Genomic DNA, 22,331 nt, shown 5'->3' with positions numbered 1-22,331 from the left:
ACATGTTTGATGGGACATGAGTGAATGCTCACAAGTGGACACATGAATGCACTTTCCATGTGCCATACAATGGAGAAGCTATGTGACCAGCTGCTACAAAAAGCGAGAACCTGGGGACTACTCCTATAGCAGCTCAACTGCCTGCTGGTGAGTGAGTGGCAAAAACAAGACTAAGCTCCAGCCACAAGTGTTAACTAGATACAGACCACTGGTGCTGGAAGATGCGAACCAACGCTCTTGATCAAGAGCAGGTCCATGGATTCAGCAATGCCGTGTGTCCATGTCCCAAAACAACACATCAAGCTGAACTAACAACGGAATAAGCTTCCTTCTAATGCCAAGAGGTGAGAAAAAACTTTATGGTTTGTAGCTCATCAGGACACCCTTCCACCAAGTTGGAAGAGCAGTGGGGAGGAGCGTCATGAGAAAAATGTCCTTCAGCTGTAAGCATTGTGCTCTTTCAATCCACAAACAAGCCCAAACAACATCACTAAAAAGGGAGAGTTTTCATGGGATCATGCCACTTAAGAATCACTTTGGTAATCTTGCCTGTTGTAATCTACGTAGCGGATCAAAATTGGGTAGAAAGAATAGAGATCACGGCAGAGAACAGCAAACTCATCCAAAATTAGCAGCTCAGTCTCCTGGGTATCGGTCTTGGCTTCTGCTCTCATCTGTTCTTCCTCTATTACAACCTTTATTGATTTCTTCTTCAGTTTCTCCAAGGTTGGGATGAATTGGTTTTTCAACAGTTCAGGTTTGGCTTTGCTAATAATTGGCTGAGCATACACTGGAGAATACAAATAGAAACAGCTGGTTAATGCGTTAATTTAACATGGGTGATGTGATGATGGCCATTAATTGGCTGCTCCGGGAAAGGTCACATTGAGTGGTTTCTGACCCACATTTCAGCCTGACGGCTGGGTTCAGAAACCCGCAGAAATATCTTGCTCAATGTGCCTAGCATGGCTCAGTACAGTTGCCCAACACATAACACACTGGGAGTCTACACACAAAGTATGCAAGGTTGATTAGCACTCTTGTTTATTGTAATTAAATTTGCTCCCCATAACGTAGCTGGACTCCCATAGTAATCTTCTGGTTGCTCAGTGCCCACCACGAAAGGTTGGTGCACAGGAGAGCCTGTGGAAACGTTTTTAATTTTTTTACCTTGATGTGTTGATCTTTGGCTAATTTTTCTTCAGCACATCCCCCTACCCCAACTCTACCACAAACAAAAAGCCATTTTTTCTAGAGTTGTCATCAGATTAATTTAAGTCCTGCATTGCTTATGATGCGCTGGGAGGAAAATTGAAATACTATATGATCTGCCTTTGCATAATGGGGTGAGGTCAGCTGACTGAGGGACTACAGCCCAGATTGCATCATCACTCCCTGGTGAAAGCAGAAAGATCAAGCTCTCTGCAACTTTTCTAGGACAAAAGAAAACCACAGCATTATGAATAGATCTGCTCTTCCTGTTATGTTCCCACTGCTCTGCATTTTACTCCGGTCTGACTGGTGATCCAATTATGCATCACAGAACTTTCCAGTCTGTCACATATTTCAGACACTTGCTTTATCCTGCAGCTGCTGGTTTCAGTTTGATATGTGGCTGTTAGACCAGTGTTATACTGCAGACTGCACATCAATGTAGTTTTATGGAAAATGTCAAAAGTACCTAAGTGGCCCAATACTCCTCCGAAAACGTAGCATTTTGCATCAGGCTGGAATTATATGCAACAATTCAGAGTGCTGTGAATGTCAGGGTCTGACAGTGTTTGGCATTAGCAGAAGTGACAGCTTTGTCTCAGTGGTAACACTCTTATCTCTGAGTCAGTAGGATGTGGCTGCAAGCCCCACTCCTGGACTTGAGCATGTAATCTAGGCCGACACATCAATACAGTATTGAGGGACTACTTCCAGAGGTGCTGTCTTTTGGCTGAAACGTTAACCCAAAGCCCTTTAGGTGAATGCAAAAAATCCCATGGTATTACTAAAAACCAACATCACCAAAAACAAATTTACTGGTCAATTATCTCATTGTTATTATGTGCAAATTGGCTGCTTTGTTTGCTTACAAAAGTGACTATGCTTCAAAAGTTTTAAAAAATATTAGTTCATGGGATGTGGGTGTCTCTGGCAAGGCCAGCATTTGTTGCCCATCCCCAATTGCCCTTGAGAAGGTGGTGGTGAGCTGCCTTCTTGAACTGCTGCAGTCTATCTGGTGCGGGTACACCCACAGTGCTGTTAGGGAATGAGTTCCAGGATTTTGATCCAGCGACAGGGAAGGAACAGTGATATAGTTCCAAGTCAGGATGGTGTGTGACTTGGAGGGGAACTTGAAGGTGGTGGTGTTCTCATGCATCTGCTGTCCTTGTCCTTCTAGGAGGTAGAGGTCATGGGTTTGGAAGGTGCTGTCAAAGGATGCGTGGTGAGTTGCTGCAGTGCATCTTGTAGATGATACACACTGCAGCCACTGTGCGTCAGTGGTGGAGGGAGTGAATGTTTAAGATGGTGGATGGGTGCTGATCAAGCGGGCTGTTTTGTCCTGGATGGTGTCAAGCTTCCTGAGTGTTGTTGGAGCGGCACTCATCCAGGCAAGTGGAGAGTATTCCATCACACTCCTGACTTGTGCCTTGTAGATGGTGGACAAGCTTTGCAGAGCCAGAAGGTGGCTTAACTCGCCGCAGAATGCCCAGTCTCTGTTTTTGTAGCCAAAGTAGTTATCTGGCTGCTCCAGTTCAGTTTCTGGTCAATGGTAACCCCCAGGATGTTGATAGTGGGGGATTCAGTGATGGTAATGCTATTGAATGTCATGGGGAGATGGTCAGATTCTCTCTTATTGGAGATTGTCATTGCCTGGCACTTGTGTGGCATGAATGTTAAAAAGTAATTCTTGAGACCTAACAAAGATGTATCAGTGTATTTTCAATATGGTAAAAAGCTAGAAATTGTGAAGGAGCAGAGAGATTTAGGTACTCATATACATAAATCACTAAAAGCTAGTGGAAAAGCACAAAAAATAGTTAAAAGGGGTAATAGAATTTTAACCTTTATTTCAAGGGGGCTGGAATATCAAGACATGAAAGTTATGCTACAGTTGCATAAAGCTCTGGTGAGACCACATCTTGACTAATGTGTTCATTTCTGAGCACCGCACCTCACCTCAGCAAGGATAGATTGGCCTTGGTGGGGGTGCAATGCAGGTTCATCAAAATGATATTGAGACATAAAAGGGTTAAATTATGAGGTTGCATAGATTATGTCTGTGTTCCCTTCAGTATTGAAAATGAAGAGGTGATCTAATTGAGGTATTTAAGATGATTAAATGATTCCATAGGGTAGATCAAGAGAAACTATTTCCTTTGTTGAGGGAGTCCAGCTCATGTGAGCATAACCTGAAAATTACAGCTAGACCATTCAGGGGTGATTCAGGAAGCACTTCTTCACAAAAAGGGGAGTGGAAATCTGCAACTCTCTCCCTCAAAAAAAACTGTTGAGGCCAGATCAATTGAAAAATTCAAATCTGGTACAGATTTTGTTATGCAAGGGTGTTAAGGGATATGGAGTCAAGATGGGTAAATGGATTTGAGGAACAGATTGGCCATGATCTAATTGAATGGCGGAACAGGCTCAAGGGTCTGAATGGTCCACTCCTGTTTCTACCTTCCTATTTTCTTGGCTGTAAAGTGTTGCGGGCCTCCTGAGGATTTAAAAGTCATTATATCAAAGGCTTTCTTTCTTCCTAGTGCACTCCGAAGTCAGATCAAGGCACTGTCAGATGTGTGTGCAGTCAAAATCAGTGTGTCAATTTAAAAGTGGCAGTACAACAATATTCTTCCACTACTAAGTGATGTTTGATCTAAACTGATCAGTATTTAATATCCGTTAAATTTTATATAAATAGATATATAAATTTCATCAAAGCAAAATTGATATATTGCTTCCAAGAGTACATAGTGGTTGGCTGCCTAGAAAGGATGTATAGAAAGGTAGAACATCTCGAGGAAAATTAATGTATCCAATGTGGGCTTCAAAACCAAACTATATTCTTACCTGCAAGTCTCTTCATCCAGGAAGCATCATCAATGCCTAGGTTATTGTTCAGGATTTTCAGGATGTTGCCCAAGATTACACTAAGATGCTCAGAGGTGACTACAGTACAGCAATGCCCACCAGGTTTGTTCTCAGGGCCTCTTTCCCACCAATACGACAGATAATTACATAACATGGGCAAAATAACTTCAATAATATGAGGTATCTCAGTGTATCTGGCTCCAGATTCGGCCATATCATTGATATCCTTTATTAACCCATCTAGTTGAGGCATCTCTGGACATACTTCTTCGACAGTGTCTGGTAAGCCTAGAACTAGCAAAGCAAACAAACTGTTATTCTCTCCCTTCATATTTACTACATTCAGTGTTAGTAAAGAAACAGATCAAACTATTGAAATATCCTACAGCAGCAACTTGCATTTATATAGAAACTTTGAAGCCCTGTGCAGAGGCAATGAACACCATCCAAAGGATGAGATATTAAGAGGGGTGACCAAAAGCTTGGTCAAAGAGATGGTTTTTAAGGAGGATCCCAAGGAAGAAAATGGAGGGGCATCTTCCTGGAGTCTCCAAATGTAAAGGTGAATTTCCTGGACAATGCAGTGAGCAACCCAGAATAAACTTTTGTTCATTAGTTTTGAAAATAGGAAAAAAGGGCTGTTTAACTGGATGGGGTACATGGAGGCAGAATATCATGTGATGGACACTTTCAGGAATACATCCAGAGCTGGCAACCCTTAAGAGAAGGAGGAGTATAGTGAAGGAATTCCAGCACATGGGGAACAGCTGCCAATAGAGGGGCAAAGTCAGGGAGGGGTGCACAAGAGGTCATTAGAGGAGCAGAGAGTTTTAAAAGAGATTCAAAGCTTGGGAGATTCCAGAGATAGGGCAAATAGAGGCTCTAAAGGAATTTAAGCACAAGGATGGGAATTTTTTTAAATTTGAGGCACCTGGGGCCAGGGTTGATCAGCTAAGACAGGGATGATGGGATTTGGTGTAGGATAGAATAAAGGGTAGTAGAGGTTTGGATAGACTGAAGTTTATGGAGTATTCAGGAAGGTAGGCTGGCCAGGTTATCATTGGATTAGTCAAGTCTAGAGGTCACAAAGGCATGAATAAGTGTTCTGTGGCAAGTTCTTGCATGAAAGTTGTTGAGCAGTTCATTGGAACCTTCAGCTTCATTCAGTACTTCTGCTGGTCTCAACCAATAGCATTATTTTTGTGGTATAGTCTACTATTGAAGCATGATTAAACTGAAACAAGAATAAAATACATAACTAGGTGAGGATGTTTAGGGTACACCAATAAAGAAACAATTGTAGCTATGACCAGCAGTTACCAGGCTCAACTGAACTATTACAAATGTAAAGAGAACCTTCTAGACTGTAGGAATACTGTAATAGTTTCATGTAGTGATATCACGATTGCTGGCCAGAATGGAGATGATTGGATAATTGCATAATTTCCCACGTCATCATGCCTGGAAACTGCACTGCTGTAAGAACATAAGAACTTAAAAAATAGGAGCAGGAGTAGGCCATTCAGCCCCTCAAGCCTGCCCCAACATTCAATAAGATCATGGCTGATCTGTCCCAGGCCTCAGCTCCTCTTTCGGGCTTGCTCCGCATAACCCTCGACTCCCTGAGATTTCAAAAATCTATCTACTTCCTCCTTAGATACATTTAGTGACCTAGCCTCCACAACTCGCTGAGGTAGAGAATTCCAGAGATTCACCACCCTCTGAGAGAAGAAATTCCTTCGCATCTCAGTTTTAAATGTGTGACCCCTTATTCTGTAACTATGTCCCCTAGTTCGAGATTCCCCCACCAGTGGAAACATATTCTCAACATCTACCCTGTCAAGCCTCCTTAGAATCTTACATGTTTCAATAAGATCACCTCGGATTCTTCTAAACTCCAATGAATAAAGGCCTCACCTGTTTAGCCGTTCTTGATAAGACAACCCCTTCATCCCAGGAATCAGCCTCGTGAACCTTTTCTGAACTGCCTCCAATGCTAGTATATCCTTCCTTAAATACGGGGACTAAAACTGTACACAGTACTCCAGTTGTGGCCTCACCAACACCCTGTACAGTTGTAACAAGATTTCCCTATTTTTAAACTCTAACCCCCTAGCAATAAAGGCCAAAATTCCATTTGCCTTCCTAATTACTTGCTGCACCTGCATGCTAACTTTTTGTGTTTCATGTATAAGAACACCCAGATCCCTCTGTGCTGCAGTATTTTGTAGTCTTTCTCCATCTAAATAATAATCTGCCTTTTTATTCTTCCTACCAAAGTGGATGACTTCACACTTTGCCACATTGAACTCCATCTGCCAAACTTTTGCCCACTTAACCTATCTATATCCCTTTGCAGATTCTTTGTGTCCTCGTCACAACATACCTTCTCACCTATTTTTGTATCGTCAGTAAATTTGGATACACTACACCCTGTCCCTTCCTCCAAGTCATTAATATAGATAGTAAATAGTTGAGAGCCTAGGACTGATCTTTGTGGCACTCAACTAGTTACGGCTTTCCAACCTGAAATAGACCCATTAATCCCAATTCTCTGCCTTTTGTGTGTGAGCCAGTCCTCAATCCATGCCAACACATTACCCCCAATACCCTGAGCTCTTATTTTCTGCAATAACCTTTTATGTGGTACCTTATTGAACGCCTTCTGAAAATCCAAATACACCACATCTACTGGTTCCCCTTTATCCACTCTGCATGTTATATCCTCAAAGAACTCTAACAAATTTGTCAAACATGATTTTCCTTTCATAAAACCATGTCGCCTCTGTTTGATTGCATTATGTTTTTCCATATGTCCTGCTATTTCTTCCTCAATAATGGACTCTAGCATTTTCCCCAATGACAGATGTTATGCTAACTGGTCTATAGTTTCCTGCTTTCTGTCTCCCTCCTTTCTTGAATAGGCGTGCCACATCAGTGGTTTTCCAATCCGCTGGTACCCTACCGGAATCCAGTGAGTTTTGGTATATTACGACCAATGCCTCCACTATCTCTGCAGCCACTTCTTTTAAAACCCTTGGATGCAGGCCATCAGGTCCTGGCAACTTGTCTACCTTTAGTCCCATCAGTTTGTCCAGCACCTTTTCCTTCATGATAGAAATTATTACAAGTTCCTCCGTCCCATTTACACCTTGTTCATCTGTTATTGTTGGGATGTTTACAGTGTCCCCCACTGTGAAGACTGATGCAAAATATTGGTTTAAATTATCTGCCATTTCCCTGTTCCCTGTTATTAATTCCCCTGTCTCATCCTCTAAGGATTCCACACTTACTTTAGCTACTGTCTTCCTTGTTATATACCCATAGAAGCTCTTACTGTTTGTTTTTATATTTCTTGCCAATTTACTCTCAGAACCAATTTTCTCCCTCGTTATTAGTTCTTTAGTCATCCGCTGCTGGTTTCTAAAAAATTCACAATCCTCTGGCCTACAACTAGCTTTTGCTGCTTTGTACGCCTTTGTTTTTGATTTGATACTCTCCTTAACTTAAGGGGCGGCATAGTGGCACAGTGGTTAGCACCGCAGCCTCACAGCTCCAGCGGCCCAGGTTCAATTCTGGGTACTACCTGTGTGGAGTTTGCAAGTTCTCCCTGTGTCTGCGTGGGTTTTCTCCGGGTGCTCCAGTTTCCTCCCACAGCCAAAAGACTTGCAGGTTGATAGGTAAATTGCCCCTAGTATAGGTAGGGGAATAGAGGGACAGGTGAGGATGTGGTAGGAATATGGGATTAGTGTAGGATTAGTATAAATGAGTGGTTAATGGTTGGCACAGACTCGGTGGGCCGAAGGGCCTGTTTCAGTGCTGTGTATCTAAATCTAAAACTTACTTTGTTATCCACGGGTGGTTCATCATTCTCATCGAGAGACTGGGGGTTGATTTTATGCACATAATGTGTATCATGTAACAATCCTCCAGTAACTGCATTTTGCTGGATAAGTAACCCTGCTTTTATCAGGAGACATTGCTGTAGTTTTGGTCATGAGTTCGGTTTTAAACATTTATTCGCCCATCCCTAATTGCCCCCGAGAAGGTGGTGGTGAGTTGCTTTTTGAATACAACTGAGTGACTTGCTGGGCCATTTCAGATGGGAGCTAAGAGTCAACTACATTGCTGTGGGTTTGGGAGTCACATGCAGGCCACACCAAGGAAGAAATGGTAGATTTCACTGAGACTTTTTAAAAATGAACTGTGTTTATTGTAGTGTGCTGTTTAAATAGGCTCTGTTTGTTGAGTAAATTCACTTAATTCATTGTAAAATAGATTGTTTGCTCAAAGTCCTGCCAAGAAAGTTCACATCTCTATGATTAGAAAAGTCCTGTCCCACCTCCAACGCACTGGCTGATAAAATGGTGTCTATAAACATTTTGTAGTTCACGTTCATATTTATTCTGTCGTCATTTTATGTTAGTGACTTTTCTTAGTTTAGTTCTCTGTGAATGACAAATAATTGAAACTTGTAGTTTGTTTGCATCATTTTAAAATGTACAATAACTGAAGGCTGGGCCAGTGGTAAGTGGGCGGAGCATGCAGGACTATTTATTACTCCAATTTACTTGCCTTGATTGATTATGGAGCAGTTCTTGCTACTTCATCTCGTAACCCAAGCATGTGGAAAAAAGGCTCTTGATCTCACTGAAGGCAAACCCCAACAGACTTATGCCTACCTGCCTCTCTGGGGAGGCAGTGACATAGTGGTAATGTCACTGGACTAGCAATGCACAGGCCCAGGCTAATGCACTGGGGACATGGGTTTGAATTCCAGCATGGGAGATGGTGAAATTTGAATTCAATTAATAAATCTGGAATTAAAAAGCTAGTCGAATGGTGACCATGAAACCGTTGTTGATTGTTGTAAAAAACCCATCTGGTTTACTAATGTCCTTTAGGGAAGGAAATCTGCTGTCCTTACCTGGTCTGGCCTACATGTAACTCCAGACTCACAGCAATGTGGTTGACTCTTAACTGCCCTCCAAAATGGCCTAGCAAACCACTCAGTTCAAGGGCAAATAGGGATGGGTAATAAATGCTGGCCAAGCCAGTAACGGCCACATCCCATCAATGAATAAAAAAAAAATTCTCAAATCATTTTAACCCCAATCTGGTTTCCTGAGTCAAGGTATATTATCCTTGCATGGTGGGCTCCCATTAGGATTCTTGCCATGAAGAGGGAGCCTGCCAGTGTTGACTGCAAAATCCCAGCAGTGTTACAGCGGGATCACTGCTGCAGCATCAGAAAAAGTTGGAGACACAGCAGCCTTGTAGAATAAGTTCTATGTTGGTAGGTTAGTGATGGCCAAATTGGAGGTCGTCTTTCTCCCTTAGGGAACCTTACTGTCGTTTCCCAGGGCCTGCTGCCACTTGCCACATGGAAGTTTAGGGGCATAGCGGTAACTTCGGTGGACATCAGAAAAATCTGTTAGGCACCTGGACCCCCACAACCCTCCTGCTATTTGCAAGCAAAGTGCAAGGGGTAGCCAGCCACAATCCAACAATTTCAGACAGGATAGAAGGAAATCCCAACCATTGCTTTGTGGAACCAAAGAAATGTTGCCAGGTGAGATAAACCAACATGTTACAATATAAGTATTTGACATTTAATAAGGCACAAATTTCTGTAACTGTAATTACTCTGCCAATTGGGTTTCAGTATGATTAAATACATTCTGAACGCATCACAGACTATTTTGTTCTTAAACGCTGCACAATGTTGAGCATTTCTTTTCAAATTCACTCAAAGAGCATAGTTGACAGTAAAACATCTTTTTTTTTCCAAGACAGTGATACATACTGATTCGTTCTCGAGGTGTTTTTGTATTGAAAACTGACTGCACATTGTGTATGTTGATAGAAGGCTCAAGAAAAGCTACCGGCATGGCTGCTGCAAGAGTGGCAAGACATTCCCCAAGAACTGGCCGCTGTCTGTGACACAAAAGAGAAATGGTAAAGCCATCTTGGTCTCAAATAAATGGCAACCAATTTCTGTAAATCTAAAATATTAAAAACTGTGCCAATATTCAAGCAACTGCAGTTGTCATAGCTGAACACAGGACAGTGAGACCACAATTATAGTTCACAAATTATATACAATATAAGTACAAATATTTTGCAACTTTAACTCAAACGCTTTATAGGAAAAATATAAAACCAATGGAAAAAATCCAGGGCTAGTATGTCATTAGGGATGCAGTTAACTTTAGAGACTTGCAAAGCTATGGTTCTTTTCAATGGACTAGAGAAGTTTAAAGAATGATTTGCTAGAGATCAGCAGAATGATGATAGGGTAAATACTGATAAATTGTTTCCACTGGCCAGCAAGACAATAAGATTAAGGATAATTATAAAAAGAATTAAAAGGGGAGGCTAGAAAAGCAATTTGCTACACTGGTTAGCATGAGAAATTCTGTCATGCTACTTTGGGCTGAATTTTTGCCATGGAGGCGGGAAACAGGAGCCGGATTAGTTTTCTGGTCAGACCCGTCACTGCTGGGCAATGGATTAAAGATACGATTTTCACATGGGGAAGCCATTAATTGATATAGAGCCAGGTTTCCTGTCCACTCAAGAGCCAGTTGAGGTCGGAACAGAGGTGGGTCAGATGAAGTGTAGGAATCATTTAGACGCTCACTGCAGCTATCATGGAGGTTGCTGGGTATCCTGAGATCTGCAGTTTGTACCAAAGCCTTCCACTGCACGAGAGAAGCAAAATGTCACAGGGGAGCCAGAGGCCTGGCACCCAGGGCAAGGCAGACCATTGCTTCACTGATGCTGACGTGGATCTAATACTGGGGCTACGAGGGAGAGGAAGGAGGTCCTCTTCCTGGATGGTGGCAAGAGGAGGCCACCTCGTCATGCAGCAGGGATACCTCACTGTTCAGTGTCATCTCCCTCTGCCTCCTTTTCCTGCTCCTCCTCCCTCAAATGAGCCATCTTCTTCCAAGGCCTCATTGTCCTCATGTCCACATCTCTCCAGAGGGCCTTGTAATGGAGAGTGCAGCAAACCACCACAATGACTGAGCCCCTGGCAGGAGGGTATTGGAGGACACCACCCGACTGATCCAAGCACCAGAATTGCATCTTCAGAAGCCAGATAGCCTGCTCAATGGTTGTCCTGCTGAGCAGGTGGCATTGGTTGTATCGCCATCGTGCCTCTGCCTGGAGCTCCCAAACAGGGTTCAGTAGCCATCTCTTCAAGGGATAGCCCTTGTCCCCCAGGATCCATCCACTCAGTTTGGGAGTTGGAGTGAAGATTTGAGGTAGTCTGGACTGGCAGAAAATGAAGGAGTCATGGCAGCTGACAGGAATGAGAGTGCACACATGGAGGAAACTCTAGTTGTGAACACAGACCAGTTGGACATTGAGGGAGTGGAACTTTCCTGTTGATGGATCTCACTGGCCTGTCACTAGCTGCCTTGATGGCCACATGGGTGCCATCAATGATGCCCTGCACCTGGGAGAATCCAGCGATGGAGGCAAAACCCAATGCCCTCTGTCCCTGTGAGGCTATGTTTATCGTTAAATGAATGTACTGTCCAGCTCTGGTAAAGAGGGTTTCAGTGACCAGCAAGATGCAGTGGTGTGCAGCCATTTGAGATGTCACTAATGCCTGCAGCTGATCCTTAGAAGCAGCCAGAAGTGAAGAAGTTCAAGGTCACTGTGAATTTGACAACCACTGACAAGGTATGGTGAGCAGTGTTGCAAGATGCAAGATCTTCGGCAATGAGGGCACAGATGTCTATGACCATCTGCCTGGAGTCGCACTTTTCCTGGGGCACTGGTTCGCAGTCATCTCCATCTTCGGTGGTAGATCCTGTGTTGAGGGTTTAGCCTCCATTGCCTTCCTGTCCCTCTTTTTTTTTAAATTTGTTCCTGGGATGTGGGTGTCACTGTCTAGGCCAGCATTTATTACCCATCCCTAACTGCTCTTGAGAAGGTGGTGGTGAGCTGCCTCTTTCCTCTCCTGATGCCCAGAGTTCTGCACTTCCTGCAGGGGCAGTTGCCCCTCATTGCCACTGGTCCCAAAATCTAAGTTGTATCCATATTGCCAGCTGCAGCTTTCCTTCTGGGCAGGTGGCCACCCCCATGATGCCAAGGGTTGCCAATCCCATTCAATGCCTAGGCACTGAGTACCCACTCTTCCTGCCACCTGCGTGGTACCAAAGGTACCACCTTACCAAGTGCTGAGTCCCCCTTGGCCCTGTTGACCCACTTATGGGCCCAGGGTGATGCCCTGGGGCAGCCCTGACTGGTTCCTAACTCTCCACCTGCTTCCCTTCAGCTGATCAGTTTCTGATGGTGTGGGTAACCCGTACGCCCCTTTAAAAATTTCAACATCCAACCTGGACAAACTCTTAATTATCTTTTAAACAGCTTTAATTGGCTTCAATTGGGAGGAGAGCGGGATTCCTGTTCCCCCCCTCGCTCTGCCCTGGTGAACATTGCCAGTGCCGGGAACAGCATCCTGCCACTAACACGCCGGCCAGTGACAGTATTTTCGGGGCCTCCCCACCTCCATTCCTGCCTTCGGGTGGAGGGGGCAGGGCTTGGAAGTTCAGCCCATTGTTAAAGCAGAATCAGTAGATTCTTTTAGATGTGAATGAGATAGCTTCAAATAGTGGAATATGAAAGGGTATGGGAAGCAAGCAGGAATTCAAAATTAGATTTGGGTCATGTGAAGTGAAATTCTGCCACAGGCTTGATGTTGTTTGAATGCTATTCTAAAGTAAAGATCGGTCTTTTTAGACAAATTAGACTGGTCTTGAGAATCTGCACAAATTAACTAATGGAGTATTGAGTTTCATTAACAACTTTCAAATTGTGTCCGCTTTTGTAAAGAAATGAATTAGTGTGGGGGTATGATTTAGGCAGAAAAACTGCAGTGTGCCTAATTCCACTGACTTATCTTGCACAGCTGTTCCTATCTCATAATTCATAATCAGTCTACTTTCCTAATGCATAGAGTGCCTTTGTTCTCGCAGCAGAGTGCGTCTTCTACACATTTCTGTTAGGAATTTTGCAGCTTTACTGCAGCAGCTATTTAAAGCATTGCAATCTGGTTATTGAGAAAATGGCAGATGAATATAGGACTGCAGTCAAATAGTTTTCCAGAGAGCATGCTCCCAGATTAATGATGAAGACCTCGAGGTGACATTCATGAAGTGAGGCAAAGGACAGTTGCCCACTTTCGCACTCCCATGTCTTCTCCACATAAAATAAGTCCTACAAAATGCATGGCAGAAGATAGTAAAGGAATTGACTGAAAATGAGCAAGATAAGATGCAAAATAAAAGTTTACAAGTTTACAGGAACGGAGATGTTGTAAATATCAAGAAAGACTGAGCAGGCAGGGGTTCTTTTCTGAAAAAGAGAAGGCTGAGGGTGACTTAACAGAGGTCTTTAAAATTATGAAGGGGCTTGATAGGATAGACGTAGAGATGATGTTTCCACTTTTGGGGGAGACCAACACTGGAGTCATATTATAAAGATAATCAATAATAAATCTCAAGAAATTCAGAAGAAACTTCTTTACCCAGAGAGTTGTTAAAATGTGGAACTTACTATTATATGGAGCAGTTGAGGTGAATAGCATGGATGAATTTAAAGGGAATCTAGATAAATACATGAGGGAGAAAGAAATAGAAGGATATTCTGATAGCGTTAGATGAAATAGCATAGGAGGAGGTTCATGCAGAGCATAAGCACAGAGTGAAACCAGTTGGTCCGAATGGTCTGTTTCTATGCTGTAGCCTCTATGCAATCGAGAGAATGGTGCCCCAGCATCAAATCTCTAACTGTAGCATTGATAGCATAGACAGAACAAGGAGGGTGGAGCTAGAAGCCAAGAGTCAATCTCTGTATAATGTAGACTGCTACAAAGGGACACAAAAAGGAACTCCTACAGGTTAACTCAAAATTAATTATTGGTTTTCAACTACAGCAAATACAATATTTCCAGATTAAAATGGCATTAGGTGAGACTAGGGAGATTGGAAAGAACTAGCGTCAGACAACCTGCACCTGCCATTATGTCTTTGACATCTGCACACCCTGGCATACCTATCTGCAAAGGGAAGCTGGTTCTGCTGAGTCTTAACAAGTTGCAAGTGTGAAGCTGTGCAATCTGTTGCAAGGCAACCTGTAGCCAAATTGAACCATAGGGATGACAAAATGAAGTTCATCTCTTCCTTCTACTTTTCTCCCAGGTTAGCACAGAGATCATCTGCAGTGTCAACTAATATGCTGCCCAACATGCTTCGCATTTTCATCTGTCATCATGTTGCTGTTATTATTCTGTGGAAAAGGAGCAGAAAATGCTAGCTCTGCTGAATACATTGTTTGACTCATCTCTGCACAGCAAATTAGCCAATATTGCACAATCTTCCGTGGTAGCCAGGAAAGAGCTGCTAGTCTCCTTGCGGCAGAGCCTGTGTATGAACAGAGTCAGCAGATATTTCTCCTCAATAAAACAATTGCTGGGATTATGGCAGGTGTAACTAGTCTCGCGCTGGCACCATCTGATCTCTCTGGTTTGTTTGTCTTTGTCCCTTTGCATGGAATGCTGTGATGGCAGCACCAAAAGCAATCCCCATATCTGTAATGGAATGGTTGGAAAAAAAAAGTAGAAAATCTGAAGACCCACTCTGCTGTCAAAAGTGCAGTGGAGTAGGACTTTCACCTGCATATATCTTTAAGGGAACTCATCTTTACGGGTATTAACCTTACAGGCACTTAATATACACTGTAAATATGTGCGTTTAGCACTTTGTGGGAACAGGGCAGAGAAATCGTGCACCGCCTACTGTGTCTTGATATTAATAAAATCTTCCTGCCTAAATGAAATCCTTGTGAACTGTATTGGAGAAAGACAACCATATCTAGAAACTTTCACAGTGAGAAATGGGTATGAAGCAGGACTGTTCATAATTTCTCTATTTTCTGCCCTCTGCTCCCTCAATTCTCAATAAGGGAAAGTAGGTTCGCTGGCAGGAATTTCTACCCTCATAACATCAATAAACAGGAATATAGAAAATCTCTCATTTGGAAACTTTTAAAGAAAAATAAAAAAAAATTGCAGAAGTAGCTTTTACATTGGTGCATAAGTGCAGTATGTTTCAAGGCCACGTAGTCTGGAACAACTTGCTTTAAAAAAGACTGCAACTACCCACTGATGAATGACAATTAGGCCATGCCATTTGTTCTGCAATGACATTACCGAGTCAACTTGCATTATATTTTTAATGACACTGCTTTGCAACCAGCTCTTTGTTACATAGGTACCATTAGGAAGTATGAAAGAAAACCTTAAATACAATAAATATTCTGATGATAGGTCATCAAGCTGAATCGTCAACTTTGTTTCTCTCTCTACAGATACTGCTCGACTTGCTGAATGTATCCAGCATTTTCTTTCTCTATTTCAGATTTCCAGCATCCACAGTATTGTTATTTTGTTTACCTTAAATACAGTACAATAATTTTTCTATGGTTTAGTATTCATTTTTCATTTCCCATGCTTGCTTGACATCAGTGCGTACTTTACCAATAGAACAGTTTAGCCAATAGCAGATTCATGGTTCTCTTGTTGTTGGTTGTAATCCTAAACATAAACAATCTGCTTTGCAAAGAACTGACAGGGTCACAGACTCATTACTATCTGGGTCCTTGAATCAGATCATTGGATTTAAGTCCTCGTGTTTCGAAAAGTTAAATAGAGAGCCACTCCCATGTGTTTGTTAGATGTAGTGGAGCTCAGCAGGCCTATGGAGTCAGAACCCAATAACAATGAAAATGTGGGTCACTGGTGCACAGAGGCCACTTTTCTAGACATATAATAATAGTGCAAACTCCAAATTAGTAGGAAACATCAGTTCCACTCTCCATTAGTGCTAGCTGTGCATCACAGGGCTGTAGAAATTACTCTGATTATATAGAGAGAGTTTTTATACTCTTGAACAATTGTGTATATGAAGCTTATACATGCATTCTTATTTTAAGCTTGCTCCATTCTACTTTTAGCCTGGAGCTGCAGAATGGGTAGGGAATGAACTGTTCAAGGCAGCATGAGTAAAACTATTTTGCTGGCCAGAATGAGGCTGACATGAACACTTTGGTTACTCAGCCCACCCTGGCTAAAGATTATGGTGCTCAGATGGCAAGCAGTGTGGTCAGAAATGCAGGCTAACACCATGGCTTTGAACATCCACAGTCGTTCCATAACTTGGGTTGGAGTCTGCTGAAACAGCTTGAAACTAAGCTGAGATCTAGTTACACCAGGTCCTGACCTTCCCCTTGCAGAGTTTACTCTATGGCCTGTTGGGAGCGGAGACTCTGCCTGTACCAAACATGGCCATTGTTGTATGGGTGAAGCAGGGGTAAGGACATGGATTCTCTCCATTTAGTGCCCTGCATACACTCCTAGTGCCAAAGGTATCCATTGGCAGCTAAACTAGGCAACCTCCCTCAATGTTGACATAGACAGCAGTGAAGGTTCCTGGTCTGTAATTGCCAGGATCCAGGCCTGCGATTTTTCTAGGATTACCTGTTTAATAGTGCATACTGCCTCTATAAAAACTTTAGCATCACTTTGCTGCCATCAGTGGTGAGGTAATTCGAGTGATGTAATACTAGTTATTTGAGAACAATTTAAATTTAACTAGATTTGTTCAAAAAACAAAATGTTTTGTAGAGGCTTTAAATTTCATGATCCTAGCTGTGATTAAAACCACATTTGATGATGGAATTACCTTTCAACATAAACGTTCTTCCCTGTTCCTAAGGCATACAAGCTGCACAGGATTCTATAGCATGACACTTGGACATCATCCACTGAAAACAGAATACAGTAAAATCCATGAGTTTAGTATTCTCAATCAAGCACCATCACATTTCTAATTGAAGTGAATCTTTACCAAATGCAAAACTAAACCCTACTCATTCAATACTGATCCTCATTTTACATGACAACATAAAGAACATAAGAAATAGAAGCAGGAGTAGGCCATTCGGCCCCTCAAGCCTTCCCTGCCATTCAATAAGATCATGGCTGATCTGCCCCAGACCTCAACTCTTCTTTCGTGCCCGCTCCTCATAGCCCTCAACTCCGATATTTCAAAAATCTATCCACCTCCTCTTTAAATATTTTCAGTGATCCACAACTCTCTGGGGTAGAGAATTCCAGACATTCACGATCCTCTGAGTGAAGAAATTCCTTCGCATCGCAATTTTAAATGAGTGTCCCCTTATTCTGTAACTGTCCTCTAGTTTGAGATTCCCCCACTAGTGGAAACATTTTCTCAACATCTATCCTGTTAAGCCCCCTCAGAATCTTGTACATTTCAATAAGATCACCCCTCATTCTTCTAAACTGTAATGAATAAAGGCCTAACCTGTTTAGCTGTTCTTGATAAGTCAACCCCTTCATCCCAGCCTCGTAAATCTCTTTTGAACTGCCTATAATGTCAGTATATTCTTTCTTAAATACGGGGACCAAAACTGTACACAGTACTCCAGGTGCGGCCTCATCAACACCCTGTACAGTTGTAACAAGACTTCCTTATTTTTAAACTCCAAACCCCTAGCAATAAAGACCAAAATTCCATTTGCCTTCTTAATTACTTGCTGCACCTGCATGCTATCTTTTTCTGTTTCATGCACAAGAACACCCAGATCCCTCTGTGCTGCATTTTTTTGGAGTCTCTCTCCATCTAAATAATAGTCTGCCTTTTGATTCTTCTTACCAAAGTGCACGACCTCACACTTTCCCACATTAAACTCCATCTGCCAAGTTTTTGCCCACTTGCTCAACCTATCTATATCCTCTTGCAGATTCCTTATGTCCTCATCACAACATGCCCTTTTATTTTTTTTTTTAAATCATATACAGCATATTTATATTCAGGCAGCAGTTCTGAAATACTATTCTAGGTCTCAGGTACTACAAAAGATTTTAGATTTTTAGATTTAGATTTAGAGATACAGCACTGAAACAGGCCCTTCGGCCCACCGAGTCTGTGCCGACCAACAACCACCCGTTTATACTAATCCTACACTAATCCCATATTCCTATCACATCCCCACCTGTCCCTATATATTTCCCTACCACCTACCTATACTAGGGGCAATTTATAATGGCCAATTAACCTATCAACCTGCAAGTCTTTGGCTTGTGGGAGGAAACCGGAGCACCCGGAGGAAACCCACGCAGACACAGGGAGAACTTGCAAACTCCGCACAGGCAGTACCCAGAATCGAACCCAGGTCCCTGGAGCTGTGAGGCTGCGGTGCTAACCACTGCGCCACTGTGCCGCCCCCACACTCCATGTGCTCATTAGGCCAGGAACTAAAAAAGAAATGGCTGACTCTGTCTCAGTTGGTAAAGTGAACTCTTAGATTTTTGGTTTCCTCTCCAGGATGATACTGCTCACATGCAGCAACAATATAAATGTAGCACAAGAACAGAGAACGTTAAACACTCAGCAGGCCAGGCAACATCTATAGAGACACCAGATAAGTCAGCATTTTGGGTGTCGCCCGTTCTTAGGTTCTCTCCAAGATGCTGCCTAAGGTGCAGCACTAGATAAACCTGGTTATGAAGTGCTTTCTTACGTATTCTATTGCATCATACTATATTCCAATAGAATTATAGGTGTAGATATTCGTCTTTACTGACCAAGCGTTAAGCATCACCTGGGCAGAGCGCCAAAAGGAAAATCCAGTGGTGGGGAGAATCTCGCACCCTTTTCAGAACTTACTGGATTTTCCTTCCATTAATTTCAATGGACGGAAAGTCTGGCAGGCTCTGTTACTGGCATGCGATCCTCACCACCAGATTTTCCTATTTTTGTGCTCCATCCAAATCACTAGGCCGCAACACGGAAATCTACCCCATAGATTCATGGAATTTTATAGCACAGAAGGCGGCCATCATGCCATGGGGGTTGGTGGCAGGGGAGGGGGAAATGGGAGTTCTTAAAGGGATATCCACTTAGTCCTATTTTCCTGGTGCTTCCACATGCCGTTTAGAAAATTTAACTTTTCAGATATTTATCCACCTCTCATGTAAAAGCTTTACTGGTTTCCGCCTCCACCTTTCTTTCTGGTAGGGTGTGCCATGTTTAAGAATCCCATGTGTAAAAATAAATACTCAGTCATAAAGTCAGAGAGTTATACAGCACAGAAACAGGCCCTTCGACCCATCGGGTCTGTGCCAGCCATCGAGCACCTAACTATTCTAATCCCAGCACTTGGCTCATAGCCTTGTATGCTATGGCGTTTCAAGTGCTCATCTAAATATTTCTTAAATGTTGAAGGTTCCTGCCTCCACCAGCCCTTCAGGTAGTGTGATCCAGATTCCAAACACCCTCTGGGTGAAATTTCTTTTCCTCAAATCCCCTCTAAACCTCCTGCCCTTACCTCAAATAGGTTACTGACCTATTGGAAATATTTTTTTCCAACTCAATTTATCAAAACTCAATTTTGAATGCTTAGATCATATCACTCTTAACCATCTCTGTTCTACTAAAAAAGAGCTCCAGTTTCACTGGTCTGTCCTCATAATTCTGATGCCATCTTACATCTATCTATTCATGACCTTCACATCCTTCCTAAAGGCAGGTGTCCAAAACTGAACATAATGGGCTGAAATTTGTTCTAAAATGATCTTGTGTGAAGGATGCATGCTGTTATAAACATGCAAATCAACCAGCAACATGTGGTGAGGAAGAAATAGCCCGTGAATTGCAAATCACCAAAATTTTCTGAATATTTCACGGTTAACTTTGTGAAAATGGCATCCTGCCCTTAACCTTCCCATTAGTTTCATGAAATTGCTGCATTTACCCATCAATTGCCCATTAAATTTGCCACAGAAAGTTAAGCCTAGTAAGTAACAGCGCAAGTACCCTTTTAACAATATGACAATTGTTAATGATTGCCAATAAATCTCTCTGGTCCAGAAAGTGAACAATTAAAAAAGGATGGAGTCTCATTCTTTCAGGTAGTGAATTGTTGTAGAATTTAAAAATGTCAAATTTAAAATAATTGAATTTTTTTTCTTGCTTTACCATCCTGTCTCTTTTTTCTCTCTCCCTTAATCCAATCTTTCTTTCCCTCTCTATTTCTCTTTCTGTACCTGATTAGACTCTAATTCACCCTCCTCCTCCTCAGTACTTCCTCTGTTTAATCTCAATTCTTAAATTTTATGGCGGAGACACACTGTTTGTCCAGTTCTGATGAAAGGTTGTTGTCCTGAAACATTGGCTGGAATTTTACATTGGGCGGGAATCCTGCTCACCTCTGCCAGGCCTGTGGACCACACCAAGAATTTACGCGCCCCCGGGCCTTAATTGGACTCGGGCGGGACTTCTACCTCTGAGGCAGGAAGTCCCGCCTCCAAGAGCTGCTGGCCAATCAGCGGGCCACAAGCTCTTAGTCCCAGCAGTGCAACCGGGAGCAGTGGCCACTGTTAGGACTGCACCCAGCCAACAACAGGATTGTAGATGCTGGCTCTGAAAGAGAGGTAGGTTTTGGGGACAATCAGCTGGGCCCCGGTGAGGCAAGGAGGGGTCGGTGTGGAGGGGAGGGGAGACTTTATTTCAGTGAGGGCATTTGGGGCTTTGGGGAGGGCCCTCCATGGGGCACAGGGTGCTCAATCAGGAGGGCTACCCCCAGCTCACAAGGAGACCGCCAGGTTTTTTTTTATCTGGCAGCGTTTTGGGGGCCTGAGGTGCTTGCCGGCTGCTGGTAAAATACCAGCAGTAGTGGGAGAAGGCCCTTAAGTGGCCCTTAAGCCACTTAAGGACCTTGATTGTCCTGCGGCAGGTGAGCTGTTTCCTGCCGCCACTGCCCCTGGTAAAATTGCAGCGAGGGTTGGAAGTTGTTGGAAACGCCCCCCCCACGCCACCCACTCAATTCTACGCTCACCCCGCCACCAGTCCACTCCTGTGGGGGAAGGGGCATAAAATTTCACCAATTTTATGCTCTCCCCTGCGGCAAGTTTGGAGGTGGGGAGAGCATAAAATCAGGTAGGGTGGTGGGAGGGCAACACCACCACCATCCCACCTTGTTGAAATTTAGTCCGGGGCAGGAAGGCCTGTTTACAGCCTTCCTGCTCCATCGCCAACTGAGGCCCTGAACTGGGTAGTTAATCCCTAATTAAGGGCTTCTTCCTGCCACAGCTGCAATTACGGCAACGGGCCAGCCCGCCGCAGGGGAAGCACAGTACGACAAATCGTGTGGGCTGCTTCAGGCTGCCAGGGGAGGGAGCGTCCCTCGTTCAAAAGCACTCAGTGTCTGAAAAAGGGACCCAGCATCAGGGAGAGGGGGCCTGCTGAGGCCACCCCCCTCTCCTTGTTGCTAACCCCCCTCCCCCGTGACCCCTCCCACCCTGATCTACTTTGTGCCTGGTTCCAGAGCTGCTCCTCAGTGTCTGGTCACTGCAGCTACAGCAGTAACCACCGCCTCTGCAGTGGCCTCTGATTGGCTGACAGCTCTACAAGGCAGGACTTCCAGCGATGGGGTCCTAGATCCTATAGGAGGCCCGCCGATGTCAAGTTAAGTGCCTAATTGGCACGAAATTCTATTGCTATTGTGAGACTGTGGGTTTCATCATTCACCAAGAATTCAGATGCCCTTTTGCCCTTACCATGCTGTCATCAGCTCACACTTCCAGCAACTCACAGGACAAAATATTTTGCAGGAAAATGTCTAACTAATCAGGTACATCTACTCCAGCAAATTCTGGCCAATTATTCGAACTGTAGTTTATTTCTATTTGAGACCAACACAATCTGAAAGTTACAAATTGGGTGTGATTTAAGCTCACTCAAAACCCATTCACTTAGAGTTAAAATGTGGCCCTCAAAGTGTGAAGTCATAGTAAGGTGTTCACAGCTCAGACAATGACAAAGCTTATAGCAATACTCTATGTTGATAAAGCAAGTTACTCACAGATTATGTCAATTCCAAACTGATGTTGACTAATGTGGTCAAATAGTGAAGTCAGCACAGGTAGCAGAGCTACAGTTGTGTAATTGATGTTCTGAGTAACTCCCTTTAGTTGAGATCGTGAATGTGTGAATTTTCCAAGTTTCAGATTTTCCAAAGTTTTCTCCAGGTCTTCTGCTGCATTTTCGAAGAAAGAGCGCAGGCCAGCTTTCACCAACTCTGAGCCAGACTTCATGACAGTTCTAAAAAGCACAAGTGTGGATAATTGCACAACTCCAATTAAAGGGTGTGAC

The 22,331-nt window shown here is 43.3% G+C and overlaps 1 protein-coding gene across 1 annotated transcript in view; it reads right to left on the bottom strand.

Moving 5' to 3' along the window:
• Nucleotides 1-22,331, bottom strand: part of ryr3 (ryanodine receptor 3) — a 423,842-nt gene that overhangs the window by 143,346 nt on the left and 258,165 nt on the right. The window contains exons 65-69 of the mRNA XM_068038163.1: nucleotides 22,042-22,280; nucleotides 16,839-16,920; nucleotides 9,887-10,017; nucleotides 4,060-4,374; nucleotides 550-790 (exon numbers count right to left, since the gene is read on the bottom strand). Of these exons, the coding sequence (XP_067894264.1) occupies nucleotides 550-790; nucleotides 4,060-4,374; nucleotides 9,887-10,017; nucleotides 16,839-16,920; nucleotides 22,042-22,280 (1,008 nt within the window). The remainder of the gene's footprint in view (nucleotides 1-549; nucleotides 791-4,059; nucleotides 4,375-9,886; nucleotides 10,018-16,838; nucleotides 16,921-22,041; nucleotides 22,281-22,331) is intronic.

The sequence above is a fragment of the Heterodontus francisci genome, chromosome 9, assembly GCF_036365525.1.
Source record: "Heterodontus francisci isolate sHetFra1 chromosome 9, sHetFra1.hap1, whole genome shotgun sequence".
Classification (NCBI taxonomy): Eukaryota; Metazoa; Chordata; class Chondrichthyes; order Heterodontiformes; family Heterodontidae; genus Heterodontus; species Heterodontus francisci.
The sequence above is the reverse complement of the archived record's forward strand: the minus strand, read 5'-3'. Positions and strand labels throughout refer to the sequence as shown.